At 40.4% G+C, this 25,321-nt stretch overlaps 1 protein-coding gene across 3 annotated transcripts in view; it reads left to right on the forward strand.

Annotated features, from left to right (window-relative positions):
- The first annotated feature begins 5,895 nt into the window (after positions 1-5,895).
- UHRF1BP1L (UHRF1 binding protein 1 like) overlaps positions 5,896-25,321 on the forward strand; it is a 60,685-nt gene continuing 41,259 nt past the window's right edge. For 2 of the 3 annotated variants that reach the window (XM_030002631.2, XM_030002632.2), the window contains exons 1-3: positions 5,901-6,101; positions 23,464-23,626; positions 24,701-24,739. In XM_030002631.2, coding sequence (XP_029858491.1) covers positions 6,058-6,101; positions 23,464-23,626; positions 24,701-24,739 — 246 coding nt within the window. In that variant the 5' untranslated portion in view covers positions 5,901-6,057. Of the gene's footprint in view, positions 6,102-23,463; positions 23,627-24,700; positions 24,740-25,321 lie in introns of all 3 variants that reach the window. The other variant, XR_005931473.1, reaches the window with a different exon arrangement.

Here is a 25,321-nt window from a genome sequence, read left to right on the forward strand (position 1 = left end):
GCTGGGTGCCTCCAGGGAGGGACTGACCGGAACAAAGAAATCCCTGGGCAATTATACCCTTACAGACTATTCACCTGCCCCTCACGTACTCTTCACACTCTCTTCACGTGCCTTCCACGCACCCTTTGGTCCAGTAGTGATTCTGGTCTGAGATCTTCTGACCCTTTGTTGGATTCCTTCACTGTCTCCAGACAGGCTGTTACCTTGTTGAGTTGCAGCTGCTGTTGATGGTTGTAGCCCTGAAACCTCCTTATTTTGTGATTTATGCTGGCTCTGGAGGCCCCTGTTTTGACTAAGTAGGTACACATTCAGTACAAGTTCAGCAAATCTAGCTACTCATGCTAAGTGAAGCTAAGCAAACAGCATGCTAAATCACACAACATTATAACTCTAAGTGATTCATTCTATTTTAAAACTTACTTATTTAAGCTAAACAACTAATATTTCTTAACATTGAGAGGTGTCCCTGCTCAAGGGCAGAGTTGCCTGGCGTGCAGTCCAGTTGCCATCCAGGGAGAACTCAAATTGGGCTCATTCAACAATGCGTCCTTGGTAGAAGTTCTCCTTGCTTTGAGGAGCAACGTTCAGAGGTGTCCCGATTTGAGGGGATATCGCCGCCATGCAGCCACCCTGCCTAGCAGGGAGAGCTCAAAGCAGGCTCGCTTAGGCTGTCGTATTTATGGGACAAAGTGGTCGGCTTGTAGTCAAATTGCATACAATGGGAGAGGTATGCACGAGAGTCCTTGTATCTGCAACTTTCTTTGTTCTCACTGCGTTGCTCTGCTCCTTTGTGGGTTTCCTAGAGCAGTTCTTGGCTCAGTCCTTTACCTCCTTTGGAGCCTGTACCAAACTACTGCTGGTTTGGTTAAGGTGGGGTCGAGTGCCTCTGTCACACAAGCGCTGAGCAGAGTAGGATGATCATGTCTCTGTCTCTGCTAGTAATGCCCCTGTGGATGCAGCCCAGGATCTGATCTGCCTCGGTTGCTGCAGCAGCACGCTGCTGACTCCTCTTCAGCTTGCTCAGGACCCCCAGGTCCCTTTCAGCAGGCTGCTCCCCCGCCACACAGATCCTCGCTGCACTGGGCTCTTCGGTCATGTCGTCTCACGTGCAGGATCTTGCGCTTGTCTTTATGATGAATTTTGCTTTATTACATGTTTTACTTACCATCACGAGTATCTTTGTTGTTATCCAATAAAACAGAAAGTGCATTACGGTTTTGTATCTGTATGTAATTGGCTTTCTCGGAAATCTCAGAACTTAAAAATAACTGCTACTCTGTATGATGACTCTTTACCCTAACAAATATCAAATGTCTTTCCATGAGCCAGGGTGTTCAGCAGAACGCATGGCAATCTGATTTTAGACCAATCCTCTTTACATGCTTGTCAGTATCTTAAGGACAGCATCCTTAATCCCCGCTGGAGCAGATACATTCTTTGGTTCTTGAGGAGAGGTCACAGGAATTATCAAAAGCCTGTTTTTCCGGTTCAGGAGTTTATGGATTTTAAAGAACACTGTAAAGTGTTGGTTGTTCTCCTTCTCTGCCCACCAACAGGTATAGTAGTAGTAAATTTTGGTTTTGTAACTAAACCCCAAAATACACAAAACTTAGAGTTGTGACAAATGCTTTAGGTATTCACAGCGTTACAGACAAACATAAAATATTACTCTTAAAATCACATAATTTTTACTTTATCCTTTTATTAATAATATAAAGTTTTTAGAATAATAGACACAAAAGATTGTTATAGCTATTGCTAACTTTTGCCTTGTGAAAATGAAGGGGAAAGCCAGAATTTAATGAATCACTTTTTCTCTTCTAGATACTAGCTCCAGCTCTATGAGACTTCATCTGTTATCATTCAATGACTTGTATTGAATTCAGAGTTACTTTTGGTTTGTTTTTTTTTTTAGGACCTATAGGACAAGTCCCAGGCTTTTAACAGTTCACGTAGATTTATGTGTAGTGCTGATACACATAAATATTTAAAATCTCTGGGAGCTAAAGTTAGTATATTTACTGTCATTGCTAACTGAGGGCAACTCACATATTTATTGAGTTTGTTTACATATTCACCCATGTATTGCAATGACTCTTCTGATAATGCTTTCTGTTGTTGTTGATATGAGTACCTAACAAAGACAAAGTCAATAATATAGCAAGGACAAATAAATAGGACTTTCAAATGTGCACATGGTAGTAAACCTCATACATTGACCCTTAAAATAGCTTAGAATTGATATTTTGTGATGCTCTTTAACATTGAGCAATGGTCTGCCAGACTACTTAAGCCTTGCACGTCTGCATTTGAAGGCAGACCATCATCTTTTGCATTATGCATATGAAGCTATGCTGAATTTCTCATTCTGCATTTATGAAACAAACTACTCACTGAAACTAAATCAGAACTTCTTAGGTCACATTTGCTACTGCTTTATTTAATGTGGAAAACAACAAATACTTTTTGTTAATTCTGTGACCTTCACGTTTCTGAAGCCGCTTGGGCTCTAGTTGTTTTTGTTTTTCTTTCCTCTCAACTCTGCAGGAATGTGCAGCCTCAGAATGATTGAATGGTGTCAACTACAGAGTTTGCAGGTTCTTTAGAGCTTCCAAAGAAAGTTACCCTTGAGGAAGAAGTTACTGCATTCTTTGACCCTGACACAGGGGGGCATTATCCTCAACTTAGCATCCATAAACTGAACTCCACGCACCTTTCTTTTTATAGGTGATGGTGAAGGCCAGGCTGGCGGATGAGATGACTGCCTGATGGGAAACTCTGTACATCCTTGGGTTCTTGGGTCTTCTATTGAGTTGGAAGAGTTCACAGATAGGCCCTAGAAATTACCTCTGGTAAATATAAGCCAAAATTCTTCTTTGAGATCGTTTTAGTATCCTGGATACACTCGCAAGTGAGGTTCGTTCTTGCTGGCATGAGTGCCAGCTGCTCCCTAAGGGAGGGAAGCCAGGAGCTGAGGGGGATACTGTATCCAGCAGGGCAGGACCTTGCCAGCCAGGGCCTGTCCCACCAGCTCCAGCCGGGGAGCAAGGCAGGCAGGGGTGGGAGGGCAGCCCAGAGCCCAGGTCAGCAGGCAAGTGTGTGATAATGAAGCAGGTCTGAGGTCAAGCCCATAAGTCAATCCTCAAGTCAGGATCAGGATCAGGTCTGGTGAGGTGAACAAGGGCCAGGCATAGCCCAGGGGTCACCAGGCAGGTCCATGGTGACCAGGCAGGTCTGAAGTCAGCATGGAAAGTTGGTGGGTCAGGGTCCAGATCAGCAGGACCCAGATCAGCGGGACCCATGGCAACACATAGGATGATCCGCCACTACAGCCACCCCTTTTCTTCTCCTGTGACACAGTTTCTCCTCACTGGGTGGAGAGTCGTTTTGGTAAATCAAGAGCAAAGAGCCTTGGTTGCTAAATGAAGAAATCCTACATAGCAATGTTTGCAAGTGCAAAGTAGTCAGGAAAGCTAAGCCACTCTTTGTCTTTGAGGTTATCATATTAAGGTGACAGCTAATGACACGAGGTCCTTCATAAATGGTTGTCTTCCCCTGTTCAGAGCAGGAGTTAGACTTTGGGACTTTGTATCAAGGACCATTTTCACATAGGAGTGGTCTAATTATCATGAACATGCTAGCAGAAATTCATCTGCTGGCAAACATGCGACTGTGATTTGGAGAATCAGTCCAAAGTCTTAATAAACATAGTCGGGAGATATCCTGATACTAATTTGCATCAGGCTCTAAAAAGAAGTGTCACATGCTCTGCTGGAACCAAGGGATAAGCTGGGCTCCTTATCACATGCCTTTCTAGTTCCCTGGGGTGGGGGATTGATCTGTGCTATTTTCCTCCATTCCTCCATTCAGTGTGCTCCAGGAGATGGGGGAGAACATGAGGTCACGATTCAGATCAACCCTGCTGGACAGGAATATTTCTGGTTTCCAGTTCTCACGTCAGTGAAGAGCCTCTGGACTTTTCCTTTTGTGCCAGGGCCACGCTTGCAGGACACTTGAATGGGAACACACAGCATGGGTCCTGCTTTCCTTGCGCCTCGTATTTTCTTTCTTGATGAGAAGCTGATCCATCATGATGATGAGAGTCGTTTCTCCAAGATACTGGCAGAATGTTTTCTAGTTGAGAAAATTGAACTTAAAACAGGAATAGAAGAGTTAGCTTCATACACAGCTCATTCCCACTTTATAAATCCCTTTAAAGAATATAATGAGGTCAGTATTACACAACTGACTGATTTTTAAATGCCTGCAAAAATCAATTGAAAACGTTCATCTCCTGACCTATTTTTTCTGTTACTGCTTCGTATTTCTGACTTAAAGATCCTTGGGGTTTTGGTTCATTGCATGTAAATTATTAATCTGTTATGTATATGAGAAGCAAAGAAAATAGTATCTGATGTCTTTCCTCTGCAGCCCTAGACTATATTATAGAGGCAGCAAGCCATCCTTCATATAGAAGTCACATCTGAAAAGCTTGTTAGTTTTACAATTGATTTTTTTTTTTTCTTTTTCCAGTTAATACTGCTCTTTAGGGTACTTGGTTACCCACCACTGAAATTCTTCAAGATACCTTTTCTGAATGAGGGACCCCCAGAGAAGAGGGTTACTGGATGAACAGAACTAATACAAGACATTTATTTTTTAACTGACTTGGAAATTTTGCTACAGCATGAGAAGCTATTCTGTCAAAATTAAAATAACTTGTAGGCTTTATAGTTGCCACAGATACCCAGCGAAATGTAAGCACCTGGGGAACAACCTGATTTTACAAGTCTGTGGGTTTGAGTAATTGCTGAGGAATTTGGGTTAAGGGAAACATTATATATGTGTATATACATAGGAATTTACTGCCATATGATTATAAGTTTCTGTCAGTAAGCTTTTCTTCCTTTTACCTGGCCTTGTTCCTCTGCTGTGGTGCTGTAGGAGCCGTAGCCGTCCTGGCTTTCCGCTGGGCCAAGATCAGGCACGCGGCTCTTCGGGCAAGGCTTGCTGCCTGAGCAACTTTTCCACCTTCCTCTGGAAGAATAGATGGCAGGGTCGAATTTGTTGCTTCTGGGGTTGTTTGCTTGCTCAGTGTGTCATTTCGGAACGATTTCAGGGGTCCCAGACGGAAACAAATTTGAGGAACGCTTGTTGTAACTGGAAATGAATATTGCTTATAAAACAGAGGCATAAAAAGGGTAAACGTCTCACTTGGCTAGTCAAGGTGAGTGTATTATGAAAGAGCTAGAGTAAAGGAGTTTATCTGAAAAACTTTAAATACTGCTTCTGTGAACAAGCTCTGGAGATCACTTGGGAAGAACATGACGCGCAGGTACTAACGCACGCAGGTAACTAAGCATTTTATCAAGAGGAATTCTTGCTGGATGCTAGAACCTGTTTTTTTGTTGTTGTTGTTCTTGTTAGCAGAAGCCCTTTTAGTGGGCACTTTGTAACAGATTTTCAACAAACAATAACAACCGGTGTCGGTCACTCGGGGTGCGGGGGGAGAGCGCGGGCTGGGCGCCATGGGGGTGAGGGGGGAGTGCGGGCCCACGGGGGACCCGCTCCACGGGCGGGGACGCAGAGAGACGCCTTTATAGAGTTCTGGAGACGGGAAAGCCGAAGAGGGAGGAAAGAAGCAGCCGGCGGAGGAGAGCGCGGAAAAGGCGGACGGCGGGGCCCGGGGCTGAGGCGGGGGGGACGGCGGCGCTGAGCAGGCGGACCCCGGCTGCGGCGGGCAGGGGGTACCCTGCGAGCAAGCGAGGGTCGGCAGAGCCCCTTCCCCGCCTCCGCCTTCGCCTGCCCGGGGCTGCCGCTCCCCGGCGCGGGGCGGTGGCTCCGGGTCCGTCCCTCCCCGTTACCGCCTCCGCCGCCGCCTCCCCCGTCACTAGGCGATGCTGCAGCCAAGATGGCGGCGGGCGCTGAGTGAGAGAGAGCGGAGGCGGCGGCTCCCGCTCCCGGCGGTCTCCCCGCCTCGGGAAGGGGAAGGCGGAGGGATGAGGCGAGTCCCCGGTGCCGGCTGGTCGTCGTGAGGGGCGCGGGCCGGCAGACACCATGGCGGGGATTATCAAGAAGCAGATCCTGAAGCATCTCTCCAGGTCAGTGCGGCGCCGTGCCGCGGGTGGGCTGAGGCGGGGGGCGGCGGCGGCAGCTCCCGTTCCCGCGTCTCCGGGCGGAGAGCGGCCGCCGGGGCCTGGAGCGGGGCGGGGGGACCGGGCTTCGTTCAGCCCGCCGAGGGTGGAGCTGGAGCCGCCTCCTCGGGGCGGCCGGTTGCTTGTGCGGGGCTGTCCGGCGGTGACAGCCGCGTCCGTGGCCCCTAGCCCCCCTCGCTCGGTCCCCGGCGGTGCAGGCGCCCGCCCGAGGCGAGGAGGGGGCTCGGCCTGCCTGGCGCAGGAGTGAGTCACCGCCGGGCTCCGGTCGCCTCCCCGCCGGGCAGACGGTGCCCGCCCCCGCAGCGCCGAGCCGAGCCGAGCCGGGCGGGGGCTGCCGTGGCAGCGGGCCCGAGCCCCCCCCCCCCGGGAGCGGGAGCTGAGGGGGCCCGCGGGGCGTCCCCCCCGCCCCAGAGCAGCCCGTGGCGGCGAGAAGGCGTGCGAGGGGGGAGCGTGGAAAAGAACGGGGGGGGGAAGAAACCCCAAATCCCGTCGTGATTCGAAGGCGGCGGGGGGGGGGGTGGGGGTGTTCACAGGCGCCGTCCCGGCCGGTACGCTGGGGGGGGGTGCGGGGGGCTCGGGGTGTGTCCTGTCGCGACATCCGAGCTCTCGCAGGCGCAGGTGAGGGCTCCTGACAAAGGAGACGCGTTCCGGTGTACGCCAAAGGGGTGAAGTAAGTTCGACGTTTTCTGGGTGCCTGGAATCCTATCTAATGTGCCTCGTGGGTTAGAACAGAAAAAACAAAGGGGAAAAAAAAAACCCCAAAAAACCCAAAACCCTCTACGGTAAAATCTTGTAGCTGTCAGTGTCGCCTGCTGGAAAAACTACAGGACGTACACAACCCGATTGATACAATTTTGAAAAGCCACTTTAGGTTTCTCCCGTTTTCTAAAGAGAGACAAAAACCTCTTAAGTACTTGATGTGTCATGATACCGCAGCGTTGTTATTCTTCGGAGTTTACTTTTATAAATTAAAAAATACAACCTGAAATGTTGGTCCCTTATTTGCTTATTTTTTTCAAAATGTTTTATTCTATTTTTGTGTGGTATTTCTGACAGGTGTTTGTTTTCATCAGTGCTAATAAATAGAGAAAATCAAACCGAATTAAATGACAGATTGTCATTTGACTAACCTGTTGATGATGCACAAGGAAAACACAATTCTCATCCCAAATCCTTTGATATCTATCCTCTAAAGATGATGTATGAAGCAGTAGTAGAATAATTTTTCTCCCTCACCCTACTCCTGAGTTTTGTGGCTGGGAATGCTGGTAGAGAAATCTTGTTTTCACATGAAAATAACTGAGCACTGTGTGAATGGAAACGCAATACGAAGATGTCATCAGCCTTGAGTCAAATGATTGTGACAAGTTTCATCATTTTTAAAAAGCTTATGGAATATATCTAACAATCTGAGGTTTGCAAGCTGAAGTTGAGCCTTATGATCTACACTATGTCGACATTAAAAGAGTGTGTTTGCTACCTAAAATACAGATAGTAGTATTATTAGCCCCTTATTATGGGTGTTCTTAATCATATGATCAGATAATATCTTTTCTCCCTGCAGAACTGGTGCTTCAGTGGTTCCAGAAGTTGGTTACACAAGAAAACAGAATTCAAATGACATGAACACCTGTAAATCTGGTGGCTTTTTAAATTTGAGGAACTTGGTTTTCCAACAAAAATGATAATGTTGTTCGTTATTTCAGGTTTTTCTTTAATACGTTTTATAAGAACATGATTAAGGTAGGCTTCACACACTGTTTTATTTCAGCGTGGAGCCACATACATAAGCAATTTCCTGTAATAAAGAGGGTGCCAAAGGAGACTTTCACTTTGTACTGTATTACTATATTGGTTCCTGTTCTGCAGTTTTCATAGTTCCTCAAAACTGACGCCTATCTGCCATCTTCAGCAAAGCAGGTATTAGTGGCAGGATTAAAATGTACTGGAAGAAGTCCATATATAATAAAGGAAGAGTGGAAAGAATTATCCTGTTATCTCAATTTACTTTCATTTTTGATGATTGTATTTATGTTTGAAGAATGCCAAATCTAGTATGTACTTCAAAAAACAGAAGATACGAACGCGTACCTTCATTTACAGAGAAGTACTTTCCTTTTTTGCCACAAATCACAGAATTGCAGAATGGTTGAAGTTGGAAGGGATCTCTGGAGGTCAGCTTGTCCCCCAAATCATCATTGATTTAGCAATATTTGCCATGAAGATTGCTGCAATATCTGTTACTGATCTGTTGGCAATTTTCAGCTTTCTTACCATCTAGATGCTGTATATGCAAATGTAGAAGCGTTGTGTCATTCAGCAGCGTAGTTTCCATTTAGCAGTTTACAGTGTTTTTAGATGAACTGATACGGACACTGGTGTTGTGAAGGAGCCTGTTAGCTAGGGAAACTTTTTATGCAGGTATGAGTCTTTAAAGTCAGAGATCAAGAAGAAGAAGAAGATCCAAACTGCATTTTGGAACAGTTTTGGTATCTTAAATGACTTTTTACCTTTGTAAAAGTTTTTTCTTTTTGCTGTGTTACAGCTTAAGAACAGTGAAGGTAGTAGAGCTTATTTACTCAGCTTCTAACAAACCTGTATCTTATGTCAGGATTTGGTGATGAGTTTTTAGCTTTCTCATAGTCTTTTAAAAACTTTTTAAATATAAGCTGTGTCCTCTGTCTTCAACATGTGTTGCTCTTCTCCAAGGCTGTGGAAGAAAATGAGGAGGGAAGGGGGTGGGAACACAATACTTCTTTTTGTTGTTGTTGTTCTTCAGCTCTAGCAGATAGCATTAGTTTCATATCCTACGCCAAGCCCCACATAATCTGAAGAGATGAGTTTGTCATTTGGAGGCTTTAATTTTTGTCAGCTCCGTATTGTGTTAGATGTGGGGGTTTTGTGAATGTGGATGGTGGAGCGTCTTTATTTCATAATACATGTGCCCTAAAATGAAACAAGTATCTGGATCATGACATTATCCTTTACAAAGGTAGGAATGAGACACTGTGCCTAGGACTCTTCTGTGTAGTGTTGGGATCCCTTACTCTTACTGTGAAGGTTTTCCCCAGTGAACTGAAACCTGTGTTGAATCTTCATCTGTGCTGTTAGATGCTTTCACAGGTGAAAGATTTCTTGTTGAACAGCACCTTTTATTGCAGCATTTTCCATGCACTGCTCTGCTATGATAAGAGCAGATACCCTTCAGCGTTACTTCTTTTTCCTTAGTTAGACTTTGTAGGCAAGTGTGTAAAATGATGGTGTCAAAGATTTCCAGTAGGACTCTAGATTGCACTATGCAAGTTCACAATAGTGTTCCTGTTATACTATCTGTGGCTATAAGGGGATCATATCCACCACAGGGGTTTGAATCTTGAGTTGTTTGGATCCAAGATATTGACAGAGATTGGGTATTACTGACACAGACTTGTATAAGGGTTTTTCAGGTGTTTTTTGGCTTTTAGTATCATTGTCTGAAATTCCCGTTCTAGTTAATGAGTGGTCTGACTCTTCTGTGTAAGTATCTGCAATATCCATGCCTTTCTGTGAAAAACAGTTTTGTTTATCAGAATATGTCTAAGCAGCATGAAGGAAAGCTTACAAACTTTGCCTCTGTGTTGAGTTAAACAGCTCCACTGAGTATAACATTCTTCATCTCAATTAGATATTAACTCTTAAGTTTACCAATGATAACACATACTTCAACTTAAAAAAATACATTCTTTGTTTGAACCTTATTTGCTATTTTCACAAAGAAAACAGTAAGAGGTTTAAAAGTATTTGGTATGGCAGAAACCCAAATTGTTTTCAGTTTATGTAGTGTTCTTCATGAACTTAGACCCTTGCTTTTGCTCACCTGAGGCAATAGGTGTGAAAATACTAACATTTCAATAGAAGAAAATTGCAATAAATTTTGTGACAATTTTTTTCACCTCATAGTTGGGAAATCATTCTAAAATGCATATGAAGATGGATTTTACAAAGAATAGCATACTAATTGTATGGATATCAGGAATCAGCTGATCCTGCTATAAACACTGATATCCTACATCATCTGGTACAACTTCACTGATACATGTGCTACCTAAATATTTGACCTGCATATCACCCTGCTTTTATAGCAGTAAGACATTCCTGTTTGGTGAGGGATGTTGCCATCTCAAGAGATCTGAGGTGATTCCTTTTAGAATCTACCAATGTAACATCTTTATTTGGCCAGAATGGGCTCATTCCTTCCTGTAACTAGATGACCAAAATTGTTCGGATGAACTTTGAAACTTCTGCTAGTAGCAAAAGGAGTAGAATTTTTGCTTATTGTCAGTTTTGTGTATTCCGCTTCTATGTCACTTTAGTTTTGTGGAAGTTACACGATTCTTTTAGCCAGCCATAGAACACACAGTGTGTCCTTTTCCTAGACTAAGTGTAAAACAGCTTCTCTCTTTGCTTGTACTGAAGATTTTAGAGTGTATTCTATGCAACTGACTTTATTGGCTTGTGTAGTATGCAGGGAAAATTGCAAAACACAGTGTAGACAGACATAATCTACATTGTTTGGAATGAATCTATGTTGAATCTGAATGCTTACAGAAAGTGTTAGCATAGTGTCTATCTTAAACAAATGCTGCACGTAGTGAAAGAACGAGTCTGAAAAAGGACAGATAGTAAAGGAGAGGTGCTTGAGACAGCAGAAGAGAATGAGGAGAAGGAGCAATTTAAAGTTTCATTATAATCCTGTATTTCTTAAATTCCCTTATGTTTGAAATTCAATACTTTCTGTATTTACATAGAGACTTAATGCCAACAGTTTTTTCTGTGTGAATGTGTTGGTCGTGTTCTGATGAGCATAAAGGAGTCAATAAATGCTTTTTTCAACAAAAATAAAAAAAACTTTCACTTTCTTCTCTTTTGTTAGTAGCTTCATGCGTGGTATTGCATTTTAAGCTTCTGTAACAGAACATCTTCCAAAAGGCCAAACTGAAATTGCTGTGGTGCTTTATGAAATTATAAAGGTATTTTGGCGATAAACCAGCAATAATGTATTTGCTGGTAGCATTGTTAATCATTACGTTTATTAAGATTTAATATTAAATCTTGTGTTACATCTCAGAAAGATCTCTTAAGCTTTCTGTAGCATTTGGGTTAATAAAATAAACTCACAGAATTTGACTTATAGTTTTCAGCTTGCTTTACTTTATGTTGCAAATGTATTATAAACCTGGATGCTGATTCTGCAGACATTTTATTGGTACAATTAAAGTTCTGCTGAAGCTTTGTTGAAGTCAGACAACTCTTATGTATACATAATAAAAATTAATGCATTTGCAGAATCAATAGGAATTAATGAGCAGCATTTTACTTGTATAGTATGTGATCGTTTTCTTTAAACGATTCTCAGAATAGTTTTACTGGGAAATAAGTTTCAGAATTAAAATGATGCTGAAGATTACTTTGTGTTCAAGTAGGTGATACGCTAGTGTGAAGCATTCTCAGGAAAAAGGGTATTTAAATAAAGCCTGTGAGGAATAAAATTGTGTCTTATGTTCAAATGGTTATGGAGTATGTAAGTATCAAAACAAAGCCCACAGTTACATTTTTTTAAATTTGGTATTTCTCCTGCTGAAGCCTTAGCGTGGGTTTTTTTTTTACATCAAAGGGTTATAAAAGTATGTACTAAATAACCTTCGGAGTGAGAGGTGCTTGTTAAAGTGTATTTTGCTTTATTTTCTGCTTTCTTTTACAAGCAGATTGGGCAAAGGAGATCAGATAATTTCTGATAAAACATTAATGGAATTATGAAGGCTTACATGAAGTGATTTGTTTCACAGATTTTTTGTGAATCATGAGAGTAATTGCTACCAAGTAATTACACAACATACCTAGGTTTTGGCTGCTTGCAGGGAAGGGAAACCCAGGTTTCTCAATCCGGTAGCTCCCGCAGAAGTTCCTACATACACCTTTGTGGAGCTGGTGCTAACCAGGGTTCAGATCTCTTTAATTGTCTCCTCTTTTCATGGGAAGAAACAGGAGAGGAAAAGTAAAAAAAGAGCTGCAACTCAGGCTGTGTGGCATTTAGTACTTCCAGGCTCCCCTCTGGATGTGCGAGCCTTGCTGCGTGAAGAATGCCCCCAGCCCAGGTTTTGTGGTAGCTCTGTCACGCAGCTCACCATGTAGCTTGAGAACACCAGAGCTTTTACTCTCTCGGAGAAGTTGGCTGCTTCTGTTATCTGACTCCCAAGGAAGCAACCTTGGGATCCAGCTACCCAGGAATCTGGAAGTTACGTGGTTGCTTACTCCTGGAACAATTCTTGTGTTGTAGTTGCTCCCGTTGCTGGGGATCTGGAGGTCTGCCAAAAAAAAATCACTTCTAACTAAGTATCTGTAATTCACTTTAGTGATAAATTTCCTAAACATTGTTCAAATATCCCAACAAACTGCCTACTAAGGGCACTGTCCAAATGCTTGGATTTTATTGTACCCAAAAGGGTAAAAGGGTAGAAATTACGTTTAGGCTGAGGCATTTTTTTAAAGTGAAGACAGTTTACAAAATTTCATTCTTCAAATTACTGCATGGTTTGCCGAATTAAAGATTCTCACTTTCAATTTTTGAGAAGCTTAATGTACTAAAATTTCATACCCTGCAAAATCAGAATGTTAAACGTGTGCGGGTCTTTGTAGTACTGCCTCAAATACAAAAACAAATGTGAGGAGTCCTGTTCCCTTACCTCTGTAAAGTCATGTTTCTTCAGTGTGAATTTTGAATAAGTGAAGTTGAGACACCATGAATAGGGACAAATAATGTGGGCTGAGAAATCACAGGCTAGGCAAAACAAAACTGAAAAATTGTCTCCCATTTCAAAATAAAATAAAAGCCTCTTATGCTATGTCTCCAGGCTATCTTCCTTCTCACATTCCAAATATACTTACTGAGTATCTCTGAAACCACTTGGCTGTATTATATAGACCTTTTCTGCAAGATTAAAAGTTTCTCCGTAAGCTGTTCATTTAAACATGGCTACAGTATTGTAGTATCAGACAACCAGGGGGTGTTCTTATGGGAATCTAGCATTTTACAGAGATCCATTTCCTTTTTAGTTCTATAATGTCATGATGTGTAACAAACTGTTGTAACTGCAGTTATCTTTAGCTAAAACTCTCTTACGTTATTGTATCACTCCTTTTTCCCTTTGAACTTGATCCCTTGTGTGTCCCCTGTGTCCCGTTCCCTGCAGCGATCCCAGCTGGCTCTGGTGGAGATTGGTTTGCTGTGAATATCCTTACCACCAAAATGAGTACCAGAAGCTTCTCAGAAGCCGTGGCAACTGACCACTTGCTTTCACCAGGAATAGGGGCCTTTTGTCTGAATACCTTGCCCTCAGGTAACTTCCCCTCTCCCACCTTTGTAGAGTAAATGTAAGAGGTGGTATGTGTTTATATAAATTTGGGAGTGAAATGAGCTCTATAAAATATTAATTCCGTTTTCTTTCCTGTTTGGTTTTGTAACTTACAACTCTGCAAAAAATAATTGTTTGCTGTGCAGCTATGTGTATTGGGTTTGGGTTTTTTTGTTTTGTTTTGGTTTGGTTTTTTTTAAGTCCTAAACAAAATTTGCAAAACTGGTTTGTGAAGTAAATCAGCAATCCCATTATAAACATATCTTTATGTATGTTTTCTAGAGGTAGTCTTCTAGGTGTTTCTCGATTTCTTTAGGCTGTTTGACATTTGCTGTTTATCATTTACACCTACTTAATTCCTTTTTGTAACTTGATGTTTATTACCTCTGTATTGATAGATATTTGAAGGATCAGTCAGCTTTTTACCTAGTTTACAGAAGAGAATAGCTGATTTTTTTTTTTTTATTAAAATAGTTCTTTTAGTTAATGTCTTGCTGAAAAATCTTATTCTGTTCTGACATCTGATCGGTTAGCGTTAAAAAGATATCTGCTAATATCACATAAGTAAATGATGTGGTTTCCAAAAGGCAGATGTTGTCATGCTTTTACATGGCACTGTTATTTCTTGATTTTAAATTTATAAAATTATTTTGCATCAAGTGGCTTTTCTTTGCATTAGGTGCAGAATGTTGTACTTTGAGTGGAATTTAATAGTTACCAAGTATAAGCAAGTTCTCAAAATGTGAGGTGTTATTTTTGCTGCTTGCAATGTGGAAGTTGTGTATACCTGGCTACATATGGTTTAGTACATGAGGATTTTATGTTACCTTGTACTCAAAGTATGCATTAAGGTCTGTCATGTATAGGATTGTCATGTTTGAAACAAGTTTTTGGGGTTCGATAATACTGACCGTTTCTATGTTTGCGTGAGTGGTGTGTGAAAAGACTCACAGAATAGAAAAGCCAGTATCGGTCTGTGTGAGGATTTACCATAAAGGAAAGAGAAATTGCTTGAGCAATATTTTACTTGCAAGATGATTATAATTCATGCAGTGTAAGCTCCTCATTTATGCACAGTGCTTGGCTATGAGCAGATCTGCTGCATGACACATAATTAGATAATAGCCATTGATGACAGCAGCTGTTTCAGTTCTGCCTGTACCCAAAAAGCACCAATACAGTTTTTCCAAATAGAAAGAAAATAATTTCTTGTATGTATTATTACAGAATTAACTGGGGGAAACTTTATGTACTGTCAAGAGAGTTGGTGGGAATGTCAGTATTTGAGAAGGTATGGAATGGGTCTTAGAGTGAATGGATGAGTGTACTAAGCTGTCTTTAGGAAGTCAGCTGGAGTAGTCATCCACACCGAGGTCGTCCTGTGTCATGATGAAATGGAAGCAATTATTTGGAAAGCATCAGCAAAGCAGATGTACCATTCAGTGCTTCACCTCCTAGGATGGGAGAGATAAGGGGGGTGGTGTGACACCACACCAGACGCGTCACACAAGTGCTGGTTGTTTGTTGAGTCAGGGTCCTAATTAGTGCCTGGAAAGGAAGATCTGTCTTCGGACTTTGATAAGTCAAAAGGCCTGATGAGTGTTAGGTGGTTCAGGTCCTGTAGAGTAGCCTGAAAAGTCCCACCTGAAACTGTAGGGTTGTAGGTAGTGTTTTGGACTTGACTAGTGTGCTGTAAGTTGTGGCCAGCTGAGAGCAGTAGGTCCAGGCTGGGTGTGCAAACTGGAATGTCCTGTCCTGCTCCAGAGGGTTGGCCTGGGAGCACCTTGGCGAGACGCTGCACAGCAGATCATGCAGATCCTCTCCATGCTGGACATCCAGTGGGCCACGCAGGGTTCTCCATCTTGCACTCAGCCACCAAATGCACACCTGACCTGATTCTACAGAAGTTCAAGGTGTGATTAAATAGAGCATGCAGGCATTCGTGTGGGGTGGCCACATTACCCACGGGTAAAGGGGTGATACCCTTCTCCTGTACAAATCGATGTTGGAGGGTGTAAGAAGGTGCCAGTCAGGTATCATAGGTACTGAGGGGTGTACTTGTAAAGTCTGGTGACGGGTGTAGCTGCTGCAGTGGGTATTGCCGTTTAGGAGTCCCTTGTGATTCCCTATAGCTTGCAGAACGAGGGAATGATAGCCCTTGCAGTTCATCTACTGATAGGGGCTTCTTGGGAGGAAACTGCATGGTATTTGGGAATCTATGCAGGACACAACATTGCTGATACAGATGACTTCTGGATAAAGGTTGGAAGATAGTCTCTCAGACCACCAAAGTTCTGTCCGCTGTAGATTTGCCTACTGGTTACCCACTGTCTACTGACAGTGGTGGTGAGATTTTACAGTGCTATGGCAGTGCTGTCTTCCTGGTGCAGACTGTGAGAGTGCCATTGTTTGCGGGACTGGTTTTGTTCAGAAATACTAAACTTTATCCTCACAAGTGTTTATTTTCAACCTAATGTACTGTGAATATTCTTAAGTAAAGAACTTAAGTGTTTATGTGTCAGAGTGCATCTGGTTAATCTTACTATGTTGTAGGCATAAAAGGCATTACCTCTCCCTACAAACCCTACCACGAGTACCTTAATTTTTTTTTTTTTTTTTTAAATTCTTTGACGCTTCTGATTTTGGTACTATATTCTATCCTGATGTTTTCTTGGGCATTAAAATGTTCTGCAATGAGTGTTTCCTTTTACTGGCTTTAAATGTGTTCTCTTTTAGTTTTGCATGTGTTTTTGGTCTTATGTTAAGATAAATGAGCATCCAGTTAACTTTTTGTGTAGTGTTCATTACTTTGTCATTATTGTTTTTGTTTATCCTCTTTGTTTCTTAATTAGTTTCAATATTTTCAGAAATGGATGCAGTGTCCAAGATGAGGGCATGCCATCATATTTTGTGGTGATATTTAGTACTACCTACCATTCGTTTTTTGTACATAGAAGTACTTTAACCTTCATGTGTCCCAGACAGTTTTTTACCCTCTCTTATCTTCCAGCTTTATTTCCTAAAAAGATACCTTTCACTTAGAACCCAGTAGTTTCCATGAATTGTACCTTCAAATGTTCAGTATTTTGCATCATCAATGAGTCAGCTGTTGCTGCAAAGCCATTTGCTGATGTCTTGGGTTCCTCGGAAGGTCAGTTTTCTGTGGACTTGATGAATGTGACTTTAACGTTATCTGTCAACTTTTACACATTTTAACTCAGCCTGCAGAGCTAAAAGTCATTTACTCCACATCTTACATAAACCATACTTAATGGTTTCTTTCTGGGTGAAATACTACTTCAATACACTGCATTAAAATTAAAATGTCGCTAGGACAGCCAGGATTCACTCAAAGGTTTCTGTTACTTCATAGTTCACCAAGTTTTTCTAGGGCATTACTAAGTATACTCAGTGCCTTTGGGTTTCTACGTATCCTTTGGACATAATAGATATTGCTGCTCTTGCAGTCTTCTGACCAATTCCTACTAACCTTAAGCCTTTGCTGTATAGTTAATTTTTGTAGCAGCTTTTGTGATGCTTTTTGGTTGATGTTTTTTAAAATACCAAGAGAAGATTTCAGTTGCTTGATTCTAATCTTGTTTCATAGGTCTGAAGGATTAAAATAGACATCTTTTACAGAAGTTTGGGGGTTGTATTTGGTTTTTTTTTTTTTCCTGGTCTATCACATCCACGCAAAATTTTCATTAGTGCCTTACCGTTTCAATACAGGTCAATCACTTGTTGCATCTGTAAAGTCTGTCTTTGGTCTGTGAGCCGTTCACTTAACGGCAGCTAAATCTTTAATCCTGTATGACTGTAGTCTGTCTCACCTTTTCTCTCCTGTCATACCTGGATCAAGAAGGGAATGCTACTAAGAACTCTTCTGAATGTCATTGTGCTTAATGCTTCTGGTATGTGGAGTTGTTTTTAAATCTAGGACTTGCTGCCATCTAAATAGATATAAGCATCTTGGTACTTTGGACTTAACTAATGATGTGCTGCCTTGGGGAAAAGTATAGCAATGCTCCTGAACTCAGTATTTGCAGGTGATGTTTTTGCTCCTGAGACACTGATACTTCTGGCTACAGGAAAGAAAATACAAGAGAAGAAATTGTTATGTTGCCTGCAGCATGCTATTTGCTGTGACTTTTTTTTTTTTCTTATTTAAAGGTGAGAGGGATTTAGATTTTTTTTAATTATTATTTTTATTTTTAAGATCAAAACTGCTGTTGAAAATCAGCTTTGATTTGTGGTGTTACACTGGATGAGAGGAAGTCACTTATAACAGTACACACTCTGGTGATCCCAATGCTTTGTTTCTGTGGCAGATTTGACAAAGAGTTAGTTCTGTTCCTCTTCTATTTAAACGCAAAGTCTTAAAATTTGAACTGGTACAGTGAGCAGAATGATAGTAGACTTCCTTCTCTCTGTTACCTAGAGCTGTGAGAAGCCGATATCTTCTTAGAAACTCAACTGATAAAAGACTGATTTTCTTGCTTCGGAAATATAGAGTTCCTTTGTGATCTGATAACATGGTTCAGCCAGGTGAAACAGGAAAAAAAACCAGTTATCTTTCTGTTCCATTTCTGCTGTATTGATACAGTTGCCAGTGCTTGGTAGGTCATGCTTCCCTTTTTCAGAGCTGGTTGTTTTGAACCATACATCTTTTTAAGGAGTTCTAGTTCATAATAAGGAGATAAGCAAAACATGTGGCACGTATTATGATTTAATAGTCTGTCATGATTAAAGCATACATGCAGGATCAAATCACTGAAGGAAGTTTATTTAAAATCAAGGGAGGCATATGGTAGAGTCAGGTGGAAGAGATTGTCTATTGAGTAGATGTGCAAAACAGCTGAGAATCCTGTGTCCATATGCAATCCAGACTTCTGTTATTTCTCCGTTAAAACCAGAGGTTGGAGTTTCTGTTGATGAACTTGACAAGGCATCTGGTATTCTCTCCAAACCTTTGAGGACCGCTACTCTAAGCTTCATGTGGTCTGTGGCCTTCATTATACAAACCATATACCATAAACCATGTGTTCTCAAGAGAAGTGTTTTCCCCTGTCTTCTCTACTGGGTTTGGGTTGTTTTTTGTTTCTAGTTTTACTTCTTGGCCATCTTCTCTGCAAGCGTAGTGGAGTGCTCCATTCAGACCTCCAAGCCTGCATTGTTACAAACAAAACTTTAGAAAATAAATATTTTGGGCAAGGAAGAAAATTAATCTTCTGTGTAGATTTTTAGTTGTTTTAGAGAGAAAAGAATGAAAAGAACAGAACTGTTGTGTTCCTGACAAGATACAATGATTGTAACTTAATACTCTACATACAGTTCTTACTACTGTGCTGTTATTGTGCAGTCTTATGCTTTTCACTAAACTCTTAATCTGTTCTCTGTAAATTAAAGTTGAACTGTCTGTCTAACTGCATGGTAGTACTTAGTGTGTGTGTATGTATATATGTACCCAAGGGAGCTATGTCAGGCTGCTTGTGGTATTGGTAGCTTCATATTTCTGGATTCTTGCATTTAAAGTGTAAAATATTTTATAACATTAATCTACCTCATAGAATTGAGTATTAAAACTGAACTGAAATTCATGCTATCAGATATAGTAATTCAAACCTCAAATCGTATGTTTTGAGGAAGGAAGGGTAGTTTGTGAAATTGAAGCTAAATCCATGAAAACAGTTTTGCTAAGAATATCTTGTGGTGTTAGCAAACCAAGTATGTATTACCTCAGTAACAGTGATGTCTTACTGCCACAGCAAAACAGTGTAACGTAAAGCTTTGGTGAACTCAGCCATGCCCTTTACTTACATTCCTCTTGCCCTTCCCTTTTACTTTTCTCTGTTCTGTTTTATTCACTTCTTGTACCGAGTAGTGGGTATTAGCACTCTGTCTGTTCCCTAGAAAAGGAACATCAGTCAGGAGTTCATGGGATGTTGTGCAGGGAAAGGGCCCTGTTGTCAAGGCCTCTGCTCCCAGTTTGACCCAGTTTTTAAGGATTAATTAACTCATTCTAAGGAATGAACACCATGGTGAAAAACAAATGGCAAGAAGGGGGGGAGCTGTTTGCTTGTGCCAAGTAAAAGAGAAGAATGTGTGCATATAATGAAGTTAGTGACGTTGTTAGTTCTGAGTAGTTATATGAAAAGCTCATAGAGAATTTTTAAATGGTTTTCCCTGATGAAAGATTTCTAATCATGAAACATTATGACACAATCAAAGATCTATAATTACTACATATTCAGAATTACATGATTCTACCTTAACTTTATGGGCGGTACCTCTCTGCTTTACATAAAAATGGTATCATAAATATGATAGCCTAATAAGTTCTCAAAGTTCAAGCAATTAAACATTCTAGGTTACAGTACTAAGAGACACAGTAGTTCTTTAGATATAGAGATAACTTGCCAACCTACAAAGCCGTGCTGCCTCCTCCTTAGCTTTTGCCTGGCAATAAATATTAGAAAATGTCTCCAACACTAGAATATTTAGAATAATTTTAACATTGAATTTAATAATAAAATTAAAAGTTAATAGCATTAAAATATTAAATTGCAGATTTTATGTGGGTAGCAGTTTTGTCAGTCGTGATTATACCAAATCACAGCAAGTTCAGTAGAACTTGCACTAGACACACATCGATGTGTCTGTGGTATGTCTTCTCCTCCAGTCTCTGTTGACTGAATGCTAAACACACCAGAAAGAAAAGTCAGAGCACTCTGGCTCAGTGGGGCATGTCCTTGTTTGATGTACCATGGCATCCTAGAACAATACCATTTGGAGAACTGTGGTTGCCCTAAGGTTTTTTAAAATTTTTAATTCAAAATGCTGTTCTTTTTGTCATTTGGCTCTTCTTTTAATTTTATGCATGAAGATCTGAATTCTTGTAAATTCTAACTAATGGGTGTGATCACATTGTGTTTTGCAGGGCTAGCTGCCCAAATAGGCCAACTTCTAATTTTTTATTTTTTAAGTTAGAGGCCACTGTATAAAACTAAAAGCTTTTCCTGTTATATCAAGTAGTACGAAATGGTTCTAAGGTGCTGAAAATATCCAACAGACAAACAAAAATGTATTCTATGGAACAACTGAGTTTAGAAGGAGCAGGGAACTGGCACAGAAACGTAAAGTGTTGGCATCCTCGGTGGAAAATCAGCTCTGGACAAAGCAGATGGGGTTGTTGTATATTATGAAGTTACTATGGGTGTTGGGGAAACACCACAGTCTCCTCAGCATCCGCTCATCAGTCACATTCCAGCCTGGAAGTGGAATGAAGAGATCTGCTGCTACAGGTGCCTCCACCTGAAATACCTTCTCACAGCTCACCTGTTAAGAGTTTTTTTCTGTGACTTGAAATGAAGGGTGTAGTCTCACAGGTGGAGATCCTCTTATGTCAGTCTGTGCTGAATGAAGCAGCACTCAGAGCATTTTTCCTTTCACTGGCTGCAGGAGAGGTAACAAATTCAAAGCAATGCTCTCAGAAAATTACAAAAAAAATAGAAATGGGGGGGGGGGGAAATGATGCTCCTTGTTGAAATTGATTTCCCTGTCTTTCTGCTCCTTGTTGGGAGGGACTGGCTCCTATTTTGTCTGAAGGATGTTGGAAGTAACTCAAGATCGGCTTTGCGGTCTCCATTCTCCTCCTTAATGGTATTTTGGTGTCTTTCTCACTATGAAGTTTGGAAACCCATTCCTGTAGATCCTCTGGCTTTCGCTGTGATGTGTCTGCAGTTGAGATCAAGACGACCGTTAGATCTGCCTCCAAGTTGAGTGGCATTTCTGGTGTGGCATAGCAACGGGGGATTTCTTCCACAGAGCATGTGTCTCAGGAGACTTTGTGTGTGTGTGTAATGGGAGAATATTTTGGCATTCGGTGTATAAATGTGACTTTAAAATAACACCAATTCGTGATTCTTTTGTTGACCCTCATCTAGAAAGTCAAGAGTGAAGAGTTACTATGATGTGACTGAAAACATTCAATGGTTGCTTTTTTTTTCTTCTAGGAATTTGAATTAGCTGAGTCAGATGAGACTTGGCAATATGATTTTTGAGATAGGAGGCTTTATATTTTGCAGTTACTGATGGGATGTTTTACTGAGGCAGCTTACTCAGCTCTTCTCATTACGCTTTCTTGTTAAAAGGAACAAGGAAGGGTGACCAGAAAATTAAATAATTTTAAGTCCTTTATTCCCCTCATAATGTTTCTAAATGGAGCATTTGGAAGCACATTAGTTGTCAAGGAAAATATATTTGCTAATAGCCTTATCTTAATGTATTTTTAGTACTGAAATTATTAAAATATTCACGAATCAAAGCTCATTTCTTCCAGATAACTTACGCCTTGAAAGCAATACAGAAACAATTGCAACACTTCTCTCATAAGAAACTTGTCTAGTATTATTTGCAAATACATCCTGAATAATTTCAGGTATAGTTAAAAAAAATAAACAACTGAACTTTTAATTCTGAACAAGCTTCTTCCACTGTGCACCCCCACACCCAGATGTCTTGATCTTTGAGAGTTCCTCTTAGTGATTAAACGGACAAGTGATGAAGCTCTGTAAGTTTTTGATGTCTGGCTGAATGTTTCATAGGACGCTTTTATGGTAAAATGGACGCTTGCATTTTGTCAGGCTAGGTAGATGCATTTCCAAAGCTTACCATCACAAGAATGCACTAAAGCTGTTGGACTGAGAAAATGCCTGCCATGTTTCGAGCCACACTTGAAAACTGTTAAGAGGAAAAGCTTGCCAGCTTTCTGCACCTTCTTCCACCATCTCCCCCTGAGTATCTGACTTCATAAGGACCTCATAGTTCAGTTAGAAATTGGTTTCTAATGGGAAGGAAATGTTGGAGTTGCACCTCCTGGGGTGTTGCTTCGGGGTGGTGTTCCATCCTTGTGGACAAACAAACCCCTTTGCTCTCTGCCTGCAGAATATCAGCGTGGGGAGATTTTGGTGGGAAAAGTCACAAAGCGTAATGCAAACAATAGTATTTTCTACTACCTAACCTTGTAAAATTAGACCCCATTCATGAGCAGAAACAATTTTCCATGGCAGAATGGAAGTGTGGTTAAGTATAGCCTATTCTTCAGCTTGGGGTAGATATAATGCTACAGCTGTTGATTTGAGGGTGGAGTACCTATGATTTTTCTCTCACAAGTATGTGAACCATTTGACACAGTCACGTGGATTGTTCTGTGGTATCAGCAAATCATAGCACCTTTGAAGTGTAATGAAATTTATTGCACATGCACTCTTTTAAATAGTTACTTTTTTTTAGCCCTTGTGTATCAGATTGACCTTTCATCCAATATATTATATACACCATGCTGCTATGTGTGTGCATGTATATTTCTAGTTTATGTTATTAAATTCTATGATTAAACCTAATGAATAATGTCAACAAAACTCTTCAAGATTTTAACTTTAAATATATATAGAAAGGTACTATTTGTAAGGAGTAGTTTTTTGTTACTCCTCCTGAGTGAATTCTAAGCCACTCCTGCTTGCTCTAAGAATGACAGTATCAGTTGTAGAGGTTTTGGATTTTTTTTTCTCCTTTTGAAAAACTAAAGAGTGAAATAGATTCACTTTTACCTTATATAATTTAAAATAAATTGTTAAATAGTTTGAATCAAGGATTTGTTATTCTGGATGATAGACAAATTAGAAGATACGTCATAACATATTTAATTTTGTTTATGTATTTGTAAATGGAGTTAATGAGATGCAAAAATTTAGAGGGACTAAGCAATTCCATGGTACCATTTCTTTTCAGGGTGGACCTAAGTGCACCTAAGATGATTTCCTCACCCCCAGACCATTGCTTTAAGTTAAATTGTCAGCTATATGTGGGACAGCTGATTGCTTTATATGCATTTACTTAAGGTGCATGTTTGGTTTTAGGTTCACCAAAAATTTGTCACCTGACAAGATCAACCTGAGCACATTAAAGGGCGAAGGTCAGCTGACCAATTTAGAGCTGGATCAAGAGGTGCTTCAGAACATGCTGGATCTTCCAACATGGCTTGCTATAAACAAAGTCTTTTGCAATAAAGCATCCATTAGGGTGAGTATTTTATTGTGCTGCAATGGTAATTAGTCACATCTTTCTTTTTTTCCTTCTGCTTCTGTAAACTTTCAAGCAACTTTCTATTAGTAGAAAATTGTGATGTGTGCTTGATAAAATTTTAGAGAAAAACAAAGATGTTACCAGCAATAATTTCTTACTAATTTTTGTTTCTCATGTGATTACGTATGGAAATGTTGAAAATAAGTATTGATTTTTTTTTAATTTTTTTTTTTTTCTCTCTCTGAGTAGAATTTATTCCTGCATGTTCTGAAATAGGGGTAGAGATAAAAGCTTGTATTTGCCCATGGTAATTAGTCTACTATAATTATTTATTTTTCTCTTTTTTATGTGTTATTTCTTCTCTTTACCCTTCTCTCTCTGTTGCTTTCCCTCTTGTTCCTTTCCTATTTCAAAAAATATCTTTCTGAGGGATTCTGGTCTCTGTGGGAAATGTGGAAACAGTCTAAATCTAGTAGACGTTGCTTTTTTGGTCCTTGTGGCTGCTAAGAATTGAAGCAATGTTTATCATGTCTCCTAGGTTATACTAATATGAGAGTAAGAAATGGAGTTATGGCTTGTTTTTGACAGAAGTTATGATCTGGTCAAATTTTGGCACCTCTTCAGTCTTTTGGGGTTTTTGTTTTGTTTTCCTTAATGGGAGATTGTCCTGATTGTTCTGAATGCAGTGAACTTGATGCTTTGTTGCAGGCATCCAATTACTTGTAGGCCAACAGAGCAAATGTGGATTTTCTTTCCTTTTAAAGGAAAGAATGTGGAAGACAGTGTTGACAACTCAGTATTAGAGACAGATGCTATTTTATTCCTCTGTTTTCTGCTCAGTGATAAGTAGATTAGATTTTGAAGTTCTGTTTTTAACACCTAAAATAAATTCGTGTGTGCATAAATTTACTATACAATATTTTTCAGATAAACTTGATATTTTGAAAGGAGTATTCTGAGTTCAGGAGTTATAAATATAATTTGTATATATAAAACACAATCTAAACAAATGCTTTATTTCACTTTATTTTTGATATTTACTTTGCTTTAGAATAATGTTTTCCCTTGCAGATACCATGGACAAAATTGAAAACACATCCCATCTCTTTGGTGAGTTTTGAGATCAACTCCTAAATACACTCTGTGTAGCAGAATTTATCTCAAATATTTATATAGTTCTCTTGACCTGACTCTAGAAATAACCAAAACATCAGTGGGCCTTTATTAAGTGTCCTCTGGGTAGCGGCAGATCAAGACAAAATGCCTTAATGTTTTTCTTGGTAGGTTTGTTTTCTTAACCTATGGCTTTGGGCATCATCACTATAATGTTTGATTGTTAGCTATTTTCTGTCAAGTTCTTCAGCCTTTACATCTTAATTTGGGTTTACCTGAAGGGTGGTTATTTGTCCAACTAACCTTTTTACAGGTTCCTGCCTGTCTTTTGGAGCTATCTTTTCGAAGGATTTTTCTATTCTACATCTGTACTCCACCCAATGGTCTCAGTTATGGCAGGTTTGATACGTGTAACAGTTCAGGGTTTCTGTAACAGCCTAGGATTCAGCCTGGATATAAATAGGATGTAAAATGTGTAAATAGGACTCAGCGACAGTTAGAAGTAATGCTAATTCTTGCATTTGTTTAATTTTGTTCATTTTTAAGTATGCTAAGAAATGTGGTGGCACCAGAAGTGAT

Source organism: Aquila chrysaetos, chromosome 26 (genome assembly GCF_900496995.4).
Source record: "Aquila chrysaetos chrysaetos chromosome 26, bAquChr1.4, whole genome shotgun sequence".
NCBI classification, from domain to species: domain Eukaryota; kingdom Metazoa; phylum Chordata; class Aves; order Accipitriformes; family Accipitridae; genus Aquila; species Aquila chrysaetos.